Source organism: Oryctolagus cuniculus, chromosome 2, assembly GCF_051225735.1.
Source record: "Oryctolagus cuniculus isolate XC-2025 breed Fujian yellow rabbit chromosome 2, ASM5122573v1, whole genome shotgun sequence".
In the NCBI taxonomy this organism is placed as follows: domain Eukaryota; kingdom Metazoa; phylum Chordata; class Mammalia; order Lagomorpha; family Leporidae; genus Oryctolagus; species Oryctolagus cuniculus.
The window spans coordinates 81303783-81316300 of NC_142868.1; the positions used below are offsets into that span (position 1 = coordinate 81303783).

General features: G+C 37.8%; 1 protein-coding gene across 2 annotated transcripts in view; it reads left to right on the forward strand.

Moving 5' to 3' along the window:
* TNKS (tankyrase) overlaps positions 1–12518 on the forward strand; it is a 213458-nt gene that overhangs the window by 23687 nt on the left and 177253 nt on the right. For both annotated transcript variants that reach the window (XM_008274070.5, XM_089327292.1), the window contains exon 2: positions 7323–7547. In XM_008274070.5, coding sequence (XP_008272292.3) covers positions 7323–7547 — 225 coding nt within the window. The remainder of the gene's footprint in view (positions 1–7322; positions 7548–12518) is intronic.

The following is a 12518-nucleotide window of genomic DNA, read 5'->3' on the forward strand; positions in this document are numbered from 1 at the left end:
CTCTTCAGTTTTCTCAAAGTCCAAAGCACATGGGGGAGGAGAAAGAGGACATCTTTCCTCACACCTTTTCTTTTTTTTTTTTTTTTATTTTTTTTTTATTTTTTTTTTTTATTTTTTTTATTTTTGATAGGCAGAGTGGACAGTGAGAGAGAGAGACAGAGAGAGAAAGGTCTTCCCTTGCCGTTGGTTCACCCTCCAATGGCCGCCGCTGCAGCCGGCGCACCGCGCTGATCCGATGGCAGGAGCCAGGATCCAGGTGCTTTTTCCTGGTCTCCCATGGGGTGCAGGGCCCAAGCACCTGGGCCATCCTCCACTGCACTCCCTGGCCACAGCAGAGAACTGGCCTGGAAGAGGGGCAACCGGGACAGAATCCGGCGCCCCGACCGGGACTAGAACCCGGTGTGCCGGCGCCGCAAGGTGGAGGATTAGCCTATTGAGCCACGGCGCCGGCTCCACACCTTTTCTTAATAGACACATCTTTCCAGAAGCTTCAGGCTTTCTCCTTAATGTATCATTGCCAGTCCTTGGCAGAGAAGAAGGAAATCACCTGTTTGACTCAAGAGTAACCAGGATTCACTCTCTGGATTGGGAAAGGTTTGTCTTCTCTTAGCGAATTACTTTGTGCCCAATTCCTGAGCAAAGAGTTTCTGTTGGCCAGGAAAGGAGGATACTTGCTGGGCAAGTCCAAAGCCAGGAGACAGGAGCTTCTTCCAGGCCTCCCATGTGGGTGTAGTGTCCCAAGCACTTGGGCCATCCTCCACTGCTTTCCCAGGCACACTAGCAGGGAGCTGGATTGGAAGTGGAGCAGTCAGGTCTGGAATCAGTGCACATATGAGATGCCAGCACTGCAGGCGTTAGCTTCACCTGCTATGCCACAGTGCCAGCCTCTTGCCATAATTATTAACTTTTTGCTAGTATTGATTGAACCATATGACATTGACAATAAGTGTGTGTGTATATATATATATAAAATATATTCCAATAACATAGAATGTGAAATATATGGTAGTTAAATATATGATAATAGGAAATATATAACTATAGAAGTCACATATAAATACATGGGTTTAAAAACACACAAATGGGGTAGATGTAGCACAGTGGTTTAAGCCACTACTTGTGATGCTACATCCCATATTGGAGCTACAGTTCAAGTCTTGGGAACTCTGCTTCTGTTATAGCTTCTTGATAACGTGCCTCGGAAAGTAGCAGAAGGTGGCCTAAGTGATTCGGCCTCTGCCACCCATGTGGGAGACAGCTGTCTTCTATCTACCAGTTTACTTTTCAGGTGCTTATAACAACTAGATCTGGGCCAAGCTGAAGCCAGGAGCTTGGCACTGAATCTGGGTCTTCCACGTGGGTGGCAAGAACCCAAATACTTGAGTTATCACCTGCTGCCACTCAAGGTGTGCATTAGAAGAAGCTGGACTTGGAGACTGGCCTGGAACCCAGGTACTTTGATATGGAGTTTGTTGTCCCAGTGGCATCTTAACTTCTTTGCCAAATGCTCACTCCTGAGGCATTTATCTTAAATGAAGAGGCATTTATGTTTAAAGTTGTCCAAAAATGTTGCTACAAAATTTATTTTAACTTAGTTTCAGAGTAGTGAACTCTTTATCATTGATGGAACCACCCAATTAAAGAAATTGTGATATACACATGTAATGGAATGCTTGAAGAATCTATAAAAAGTGATAATTAAATTTGAAATCTTTACCAAAAAAAAAAAAATCTTTGGTATTTGAACAATAAAAAAGCAGGGAAAAAAACCCCATATGTTTAGAAACACACACACATTTGCAAAAAAAGAAATCTGGAAATTTAATTGACAGTATATTCATTATGTGGATATTGCAGAAAACTTTGCTTTGTGAAAAGTTGGTGTTTTGTTTAAATATTTCTGATGTTTTTAGTTGTAAGAATTTTTAAATCTGTTTTCTTTTAGTAAGTTAAAAATATAAAATTTAAAGCTGTTTACTTACTGTTTCGTTCTAAATGCCATGAAGCAAATACATTATATATTCAACAAATTTTATGGAGAGCATGCTTTATATCAGGTACTACTGTAGAGTGATGAAATACAGACAGCTCACAGGAGAGTCATGGAGCCTCTTTTCTTGAAATTTTTTTGAATGGGGAAGACACATGATAGGCAAGTAGACAAAGAAGTAGCCGAGGTGTTTTTAGGTAGTGACTAAGTACAGAAAGAAAGTAAAACTGGCCATTGTTGAAAGCAAGGATGGGAGGGGTGTGTGTATGTGGCTTTAAATCAGTGCTCAGTTAAGTGTCTTTCTGAGCTGCTAACCTTTGGACTGAAAATTTCATGACAGATGGAGCTTGTCCTGTGTGAAGATCTGGGGCCAGGACTTCAGCCAGAATGCACAGTGAGTGCAATATCCCTTAGGCTGAAAAGTGTCATGTTCAAGGAACAAAAAGCGAAAGGATGAGTGAAGCTCAGTGAAATTGAATAGGTAACAGGGGCCAGCTCACATAAAGCATCATAGGTCATAAGGCTTTTGTACTAATGTTTTCCTATGTGTGTTATGGAAACCCATTGCAGGACATTAAGCAGAGAAGCAACTGGATCTAATTTATGCTCTGAAAGGATCACTTTGCATATTGTGTGCTGGATGAATTAATTGTAGGGTGGCAGATGTGACAGCAGAGAGATCAGTTTGCTGGGCTGTAGCATGGGGGAACAGATTGGAGATTTGTACAACAGTCCCCTCAGTGCATGGCTTCCCTGTCTGCAGTTGCAGTTACCACAGTCAACTGCAGTTTGAAAATGTTAAATGGAAGAGAGAGACCACGTTCAAATAACTTTAATATTATGGTTGCTCTATTTTACTCTATTAGTTGCTGTGGTTAATTTCTTACTGTGCCTAAGAATGTTATGTATGTATAGGAAAAAACAGTAGTCATGTGCTGCTTAACAACATAGGTATGTTCAGAGAAATTTTAGGTAACTTTGTTATCCTGCTAGCATCATAGAGTGTATTTAGGTAAACCTAGATGACATAGCCTGCTATACACGTAAGCTATTTAGTCTTGTGTGTGTGTGTGTGTACATGAGTGTAAGTAGGTGTACACCCTGAAATAATAATATAAAATACAGTAAATAGATGGAGTCAGTAATTGTATATGCTATGCTTTATATGCAGCACTTAGGTTTGTTTGCTGTAGTGTCATTACAAAAGCCTGAGTAGTGAATTGTGCTGTATTACCATAGCTACTACATCCACTAAGTGATAGGAAGTTTAAAGCTCCGTTATAACCTTATGGGACCACTATTATATATGTAGGCTGTCATTGACTAAAATGTTGTTATACAAATATTGTTGGTACTATTTGAGGTGTTAGGCATCCACTGGGGGTCTTCGATTGTATCCCCTAGAGTAAGAGAGTACTATATTTGAAAGTGTAGTTTATGAATATTGGACAGAGAAAGAATTAATCAACAGTAAATTCTCATGGTGTTATCACAAGGAGCTGATGGGTGTCACACATTTGGCATACTTCTTGAAGACACATGCGATCTCACTAAATGTTAGGTACTTAGTCTTCCTGAAGTGGTTTGGCTCAGTGATGAAGATGCCCACATTCCTGGGTTTGAATCTCAGTCCCAGCTCAGCTGCTGATCCCTGCTCCCTACTGTTATACACCCTGGGAGGCAGTAGCTGCTGACGGTTCAAGTACTTGGGTCCCTGCCCCCGTGTGGGAGACCCAAGGTTGAGTTCTGAGTTCCTGGCTGTTGTAGGCATTTGAGGAGTGAACCAGTGAATGAGGGGCTCTGTATATCTCTGCCTTTCAAATACAAAAAAAAAAATTTTTTTTTAAATTTAAAAAGTAGAATAAGGCATGTACCCTGGCAAAAAGAATTTTTCTATACAAGTAAAATTACACCTCTTGCATGATAACTTTCAGAATTGAAGTTTGTTATATAATATAATGTGTTGGTAAAACACTGTTTTACTTTTTAGTGATTAGAGAAGATATATTGGTCCTCTCATAAATACATGTATAATTAGTAACATAATTCCTTTAAAAATTGTGACATTATTATTATCATTGCTTTGAATATGTGCTGTCTAGATTCAGTGGGACACGGAAAATCTTGTTTGCGGTATGTATCTAATGTTTTAACTTAGGGAATATTCCCATAAAATTAGTGATAAGTTGCTTCCAAATTTTACTTAGCTCTTGATTCTTCAAACTAATCCTGATTATTTTTATTTTGATTCTTTAGTTTCAAATAAGCAAATCAACTAAATTGGTAATTTTGACTAGTAACTTTGGTTATGAAATGAAGACCTTGTATGTAAACTTTAAAGTTAATATATTCTCATTATGTATAAAAGTAATACATAAGCATTTAGCATTGTTAGAATGGTGAATGACCAATTCTGATTCATACTCAATAGAACAGTTATAAGGCTGGCGCCGCGGCTCAGTAGGCTAATCCTCCGCCTTGCGGTGCCGGCACACCGGGTTCTAGTCCCGGTCGGGGCAGTCTATTTGTCTATTTTTATGTATGGTTTATTAAATTTAAATAGCTTAAATAGGGGATTAATTTGTTTTGTGACTAACAAAACTAATTCCAGATCAAGTGAAAAGGGATAACCTCATAATTGCTGCATAAAATATCTCTTTCCTGATTTTGATGGTTTACTTCCATCCCCTTTCATAAGCAGTGTGTCTGTACACATAAGCTTTATAGAACTTTTTTGTACAGATTTATTTATTTATTTGAAAGGCAGAGATACAGGGAAAGAAAGGGAGATACACACACACATGCACAGAGAGAGAGAGACGGAGAGGAAGAGAGAGAGAGAGATCGAGATCCATCTTCCATCCACTGGTTTACTCCCCAAATGGATGTAACAGTCAGAGCTGGACCAGGCCAAAGCCAGGAGCCAGGAGCCAGTAGCTTATTCTGGGTCTCCCACAAGGGTGCAGGGGCCCAATCACTTGGGCAGTCCTCCATTGCTTTCCCAGGTGCATTAGCAGGGAGCTGGAATGGAGTGGAGCATTGGGACTTGAACCAGCAATGGGATGGTGGCACTGCAGGTGGAGGCTTAACCTTCTATACTGCAGCACCAGCCCAACTTTATACAGCTTTATACTAAGTTGTGCTCTCATATAATTAAGAAAATAGAAAAAATTGAAGTCCCATAATCATAATACTTAGTGATTTAGTCTTTTTTCTATATATTTATATTTTAAATATATGCCTATATATATAGACATATATTCTTTCCTATACTTTATTTTGTATATTTTTAATCAGAGACTGATTAAAAAATGTATCGCTAATGTGTGAAATTTTCTGTAACATCCTACTGTTTTTCTTGTATATATGTTTTGGGGTTTTTTGGTGATTTTTTTTTATTGTGAGGTACTTGTATATAACAAAATTCACCATATTAATAATTTCCAGGTGTACAATTTAGTGGCATTGAGTACACTCATAGTGTTTTGCAACATCCCTTTTAATACAGGATGATGTGATGTTATATGAAAAAACATCATCTACTTAATAGAGCATCTGTTGTCATATCTAAATTACTTCCATGATTTTCTATAAGTAATGCTATGAAAGATATTCTTGATGTAAAGTTTTGTTCATATACAAATATTTTATGGTTAAGTTTGTTAAGTGATTAACCTTTACTTGGTTATTGGTGGAGATAAGAAGTTAGTTCTCAAGCATTGTCAGTTCACTGACTAGGGAAAGTGAGTTTATATTCAGGCATTATTCAAATGCATTTAGAGAAGGAGAGCCGTTCAGTCTTTTTGGGTAAGGAGAACTTAGAGGAGTTGAGTTGTGGTGATGCAGGAAGAAAGATGTTAGAGATTAAAGCAGAAGTTCTAAAGGGGTTATAAACAAAAAAACAAACAAAATCCTGGCAAGTTGATGACAGTTCTTTTAGCATATGTCCTGCTGTTGCTTGCTGTTGGTCACTAATACCCAATGACGTGTTTTCACCCAAAGTTTTCAGCTTAAATTGAAGGATATTTTCCATGGAAACCTAATTCTGACTTTTGTGATCAATATCTGTAGAAATACATGAGTTGCTTTGGAGACTTCTTATACAGCCTACTTTTTTAGAATGAATGAATTTCTATAGATAGCTGAGAGGCTGCATCGTGAAATAATTCTTTTTTTTCTTCCATTTTCTCATGGTTCTTATTTATTTAATCTGTGAATAGAATGGAGAAAGATATGACTCTTTCTGCATTTTAGTTTTACTTAAGATGCCATTTTCTAACAACATTTTATGGTAAGTAATAAGCAGTGGAAGCAGTTATACTTAGCCAATAAAACCTAATAAAATTTAAAAGTGGAAAAGAAGTATGAATAAAGGTAGTAGCTTGTAAAGATAAAAATTCCAGTGTTTGCAGTTTCCTTCTTTAACCCATTGTGATGTAGCCTGCAGTTCTATCAGTATACCAACAATCAAAGTGTTGGTGACCATGTTCCCCTTCTCCCTGATCTCACTGAATCCCGATCATGCTGCACTTTGCATAGAGTTGTTGCTCTGGGACTTCCAGGATGTTGTCCTTCTTGGTATTTCTTGTCTTTCTAAGTGTTTGCTTAGCCCTTTATGCTGCTCCAGATCCGTTCTGGCTCCATTCCCCTTTTCTGATAACTGTGATATTTCTTACCAGTGTTCTGATTCTGTATTCCTGATTTCCCACATGTTTGTCATGTTGTTTCCTCAAACTCAGTAAACTCAAGCTTGAATTGTCTCACTTTACCAGCCATTCTGTGTCGTTTGTCCACCAGTCCCAAGAAGAGAGATTTTGACATTGTCTTTAGTCTTTCCTTCATTGAAATGCCCTGCAACCAAACTGTTGGCTCATATTTCTGGTATCCATACATTCCTCTCCAATTGTCCTAATATGTTGACTGTTGTGATTTGTCTTACATTGGGTTGTCAGCAGTGTTTAACTAACTTTGTCTTTAAAACATAGAGGAGTTTTGTACATATAACTTTGTCTTGGGACTCATGAGGGAAAAGTAAATGTCTTCTTGGACAGGAGCCTTGTCTCATTCATTTTATTTTTCAAGCATAGTCATCCCACACATAATGAATGCTTTAGAAATGTGTGTGTTTTTTTTTTTTAAATGAACCCCCCAAAGAATAAAAGTTTTCTTAGTTTCCAGTTGTGTGATAAAAGAGAATTGTTATGAACAGAGTTAATGTTAATTGTTTTGCTTTAACTTTCTTGCTACAGAGTACAGATGATATTGTTAAAGATACTAGTTCTTTTTACAAAATTGGTTTAATGTCTAAGACTTTTCCCCCCTTTCCTTTTAGGTTTTGGAAGGAAGGATGTTGTGGAACACTTACTACAGATGGGTGCTAACGTCCATGCTCGTGATGATGGCGGTCTCATCCCACTCCATAATGCCTGTTCTTTTGGCCATGCTGAGGTTGTGAGTCTGCTACTGTGCCAAGGAGCTGATCCAAATGCCAGGGATAACTGGAACTATACTCCTTTGCACGAAGCCGCTATTAAAGGGAAAATTGATGTGTGCATTGGTGAGTATTACTTGATAGTACTAAAACTGTGTGGTCAACCTGACAGATAAACAATATTAGGTGAAGGTTTACTCTTATTTCTTTATTATGGGATTAAGTAGTGCCTCTTCACTATAGGTGAGTGTTTATTGCTTCTTCTAGAAGCCATTTTTTTCCATTAAAAGGAAAAGTTGAGACATGGTAATCTAAAGTTGGTTAAGAACAGGATTCACAACATTAACTCCAAGTGCAAGTCAAATACCAAGTGATGTGGAACTAAATTTTGATGGATTGCTGTTGTCAAATTCAGTCAGTGTACAAGTCTCTTTAAAAGATTGCAAGTTTCAGTCCTTGCATCAATGAAAGACATTATAAAATACAAGTTCTTTCTGAATTAGATTACATATTTGGATAATGTAGGTTGATTCAAGGAAAGTCATCAGGTACTAAGGCAAAGGCTTTTTCTTTGTGTTGTTAAAATTGGACAGCAGCCAGATTATTAGTGCTGGAAAGATTTGAGTGAGTATTTCAGATCCAGTAGTTCAAAGTCTAATATTTTCAGCATGTGCCACTGTCTAGAGGAAAAGCAATTTCAAACAAAATCGAACTTTTCAACCATTTTCAGTATCTACATTATGTGAAGTTATATTCAATCAGCATTTATTGATTCTGCTTTATTTTACATTTCACGAATGTTGAAATCTAAAACAAGTAAGGTTGTAGAGGACAAGCATACTTCTTCTGAGTATATCATCTATTTCTTGATAGAGTACATGCTTGTTTAGCCAGTGGCAGGTTAATTTCCATAGTTGTGATTTTCCGGGGTGACATCCACTTCAGTGTTATCCATTTTTTTATTATAAAACTCAAATATACATGTCATTTTTAAAGATACACTAGTGGTATATCTCTTAATGATTTCAATTATTCCTTCCTCATAGCTATCTATTCTAGCCTCCAATATACTTTTCAGTTTTCCTCAAATTATTGCAGTGCCTGTCATACAACGTTTTATCACGTTCTCTGTCATTGTCCTTTCTAACTCTAGCATTCACTGACACAACCCTTTGGATATTCTGTGCCTTTGTTTCCTTGACACCTTGTACTTTCATTTGATTCTCCCGTTTCCTCCTATATTTCCCCTAATGTGGTCATGTCCTAGACCAAATCATTGTATAAAACCTTGGGAAGTTTGAATTTATGACGTCTTCTCTCTGACCACAAAACCTTTTACATTCCTTGCTTTTGTATGTGACAACTATCACTGAACTTACCAAGTTCTTATCTAATTTTCTAGATTTTCAACTTTCTTGCCATCGACTCTTTTTGCTTCACCTTGTCCTATCCTTTGGGCTTTTCTGTAATTTGTCATTGAATTTTATACTTTTTTTAACCTTAAAATATTATTATTTTTGGTCTTTAGTGTTCTGTTTTTCTGCCTTTACTTCTCTGAGTTTTTCACTTTATTAATACTTTGAATATCTTAACTGAAATTAATATTTCTTTCCTCTTCCTATTAATCTCCTACCCAATTGTACATAATGAAAATACTTCGTCTCTCTCAGTTTCTGTACAAATAAAGGGTTAAGATGTACAGCTTGAATTTTTAAAAAATGGATTCCCACTCCTGAATGTCAGATTCCCAACTCCTGAAATCCATAATAGGCTTTGGAAAATACTGCCTTCCTTCTAAGTACTTATGCCTTTTTATAAAAATTGAGGGGAAAGGAAGGAGTGCCTTTGAAACTATAATCAAACTATAATTAAGAATATAATATAGCTGCTATTAAAGTATGTAATGTAGGTATTATGGGAATCAAGATTGGTTGTAGATCTTTTTGTATCTTTAATTAGCTTTCAACATCCTCTTAGGAGGTTCATTCTCAGGTTCATTGAAACTTCTGATAGCATATATATCATACTTTCTGGATCTGAGTATAGGTAAGGAATTCTGAGGTCTTTCTATGAGGCAAGCTTTCATTTTGGGACAGCTGGATTAAAGAATTGAAAGCTTTGTGTTTTTTTTTGTTTGTTTGTTTTTTCCCTTTTGGTTACTTCTGGTGGTTTTGAGAGACTAGTATACCAAATTGATTCTTGAATGGTTTTTGCCTAAGATGCTGGTATTGTGGCATAACAGGTAGAGCCTCCGCCTGGGACACTGGCATCCCATATGGTTGCTGGTTTGAGTCCCGGATGCTCCACTTCCTGTCCAGCTCCCTGATAACGGCCTGGGAGAGCAATGGGGGATGGCCCAAGTGCTTGGGCACTTGTGGGAGACCCAGAGAAAGCTCCTAGTTCCTGGCTTTGGCCTGGGTTAGCCCTGACCATTGCTGCCACTTGGGGAGTGAAAAATCTCTCTCTCTCTGTAACTCTGACTTTCAAATAATTAAATAAATCTAAAAAAAAAAAAAAAAGGCATTTTGTTTGAACTAATGGCCTAATTATTTGAAGATAACTTACATTTCTTTATGTGGGATAGAATAGCAAGTATATTTGATATTTATAAAGGCGTAGTACCCCTAGCTTAAGGGTGTGTTCTGGGCAGATTGATAGATAGAACATGCTCTGGGCATCACCTCCATATTTCATTAGTGGAATGGGAGTGCTGTCTATACTTTGTAGGGTCCTTTACTGTATTAGCAAATACTAGGGGTCTTCAAAGAATTCATAGGAAATGTATCTCATGAAAAATTAGGCATAGATTTCAAAAAATGTTTGTACCAAAAAACCTTATCTTTTAACTGGATTTTTCCATGAACTTTTTGAAGTACCCTCATACACATGACTTAGAAGAGTACCTGGTATAGGCACATTCAATAAATATTAATTGTTAATATTAATTGCTGTTGTTGTTATTTTGTTGGTAAGATCTCAAATTGAATTTTGATCATGAGATATAGGCTTGAAGTACTTTATATAACAATGTACTTATGATACTTTTTTAAGAATTATTTTATTTATTTGAAAGAGTTACAGAGAGAGGTAGAGCCAGAGAGAGAGAGAGAAAGAGAGGTCTTCCATTCCAGTGGTTCACTCCCCAAATGACTGCAATGGGTAGAGCTGATCCAAAGCCAGGAGCCAGGAGCAGCTTCTAGGTCTCCCATGCAGGTGCAGAGGCCCAAGGACTTGGGCCAGCTTCTACTGCTGTTAACATTTAACAACAAAAGTTAAGTAGGCCTTGTTAATTAGAAAATAATTATCTAAAATATGCATAACTATTTCTGAGATAATATTGTTTGCCCCTACTATTTGGAAGTACATGTCTAAAATATAGGGAAATAGGTTGTTTTTAATAGCTTGGTGCCAGAAATCTTTCCATAAATACTCACTAATTCCTAATACTTAAAAATTTGTTTCTTTGGGTTTTCCTGTAATGTTCTCTTAGCATTGTGAACATTATTTGCCATTCCTGGATCAAGAGATGCATAAATGTTCTTTGAGCTATTTCTTCGCATTCATGAGTTTGGTAGAATTCTTACAGCTTTCAATATTAGCACGATACTGAGAGGAAATATTAATAGATTAAAGTATCAAAGACTTATCTTTATAGTTCTTGTGTAGTTTAAACCTCCAGTTCCCGTTGGCATCTGGAAGTATAGTAGTCCTGTTACTTTCTAATGCAACTGTAGGACCAAGTGCTAGTTTCTTAAACTGAATTAGTTAAGATGTCATCTTAAGTAAGTTCCAGACTGATTAGTACCCTCTTATATGCTCCCATAATATTGTGCTTATGTTTTACTTAGTCCCTCCTATCTGGAAGATCGTAAATTCTCTGTGGTAGGGAACTAACAATAATGTGTGGACACTCTTGTTTTCCTATTGGCTGTCTCCGGTGTCTGATTACCTCCTTAAGTATTCCTGGGGGCCGACGCTGTGGCGCAGTGGGTTAAAGTCCTGTCTCAGCACTGGCTTCCCATATGGGCGCTGGTTCCAGTCTTGGCTGTTCCACTTCCAGTCCGGCTCCCTGCTAAATGCGCCTGGGAAAGCAGCAGAGGACGGACGACCCAAGACCTTGGGCCCCTGCACGCACGTGGGAGACCTGGAAGAAGCTCTTGGCTTTAGATGGGCCCAACTCTGGCCATTGCAGCCATCTGGGGAGTGAATCAGTGGATGGAAGACCTTTCTCTCTCTCACTCTACCTCTCTCTGTAACTCTGTCTTTCAAATAAATAAAATAAATCTATTTTTTTTAAAATAAAAGATAAATATTCCTGGAATGACAAAATGGTTCACTAGAAAATGTCTTGTTCTATCTGACCTTTTTGTGTTAGTCTGTGTTCAGGATAAGGAAGCTGAGTTATTTTCTACTTCTTGATTAGATATTTTGAAGTTGCTTTATTTAATTTTGAATTTATGATATGTCAGGCATTCATATACAAATACAGACTGATTAGTACCCTATATAGTACATACTTTATAGTCAGACATAAAGTATCTTTTGATTATCTGCCATTTATCAAGTAACTTTATTTTTCATTAGGGTGGGTAGTTGAATGTGGCTTCTATCATACATTGAATTTGGCTTATTTTTTTTTTTAAGATTTATTTTATTTATTTGAAAGACAGAGTTACAGAGAGAGGTAGAGACAGAGAGGTCTTCCATCTGCTGGTTCACTTCCTAGATGGCCACAATGGCTGAAGCTGTGCCGATCCGAAGCCAGGAGCCAGGAGCTTCTTCTGGGTCTCCCACGTGGGTGTAGGAGCCCATGGACTTGGGCCATCTTCTGCTGCTATCCCAGGCCATAGCAGAGAGCTGGATGTGAAGAGGAGTAGCTGGGTCTCGAACCGGTGCCCATATGGGATGCCGGCGCTTCAGGCCAGGGCTTTAACCCATTGCGCCACAGCGCCGGCCCCTGAATTTGGCTTAGAGTGGGTTTTCTATAAAGATTGGGTAGTCAAACTTTTTTGTTGTTATTTAAAGATTAAACTTTTGTGTTGCCCCCTCTCAGGAGTTGAGGAGTTGGGGTAAAAAGGGAGAAGAGAGGATAATATG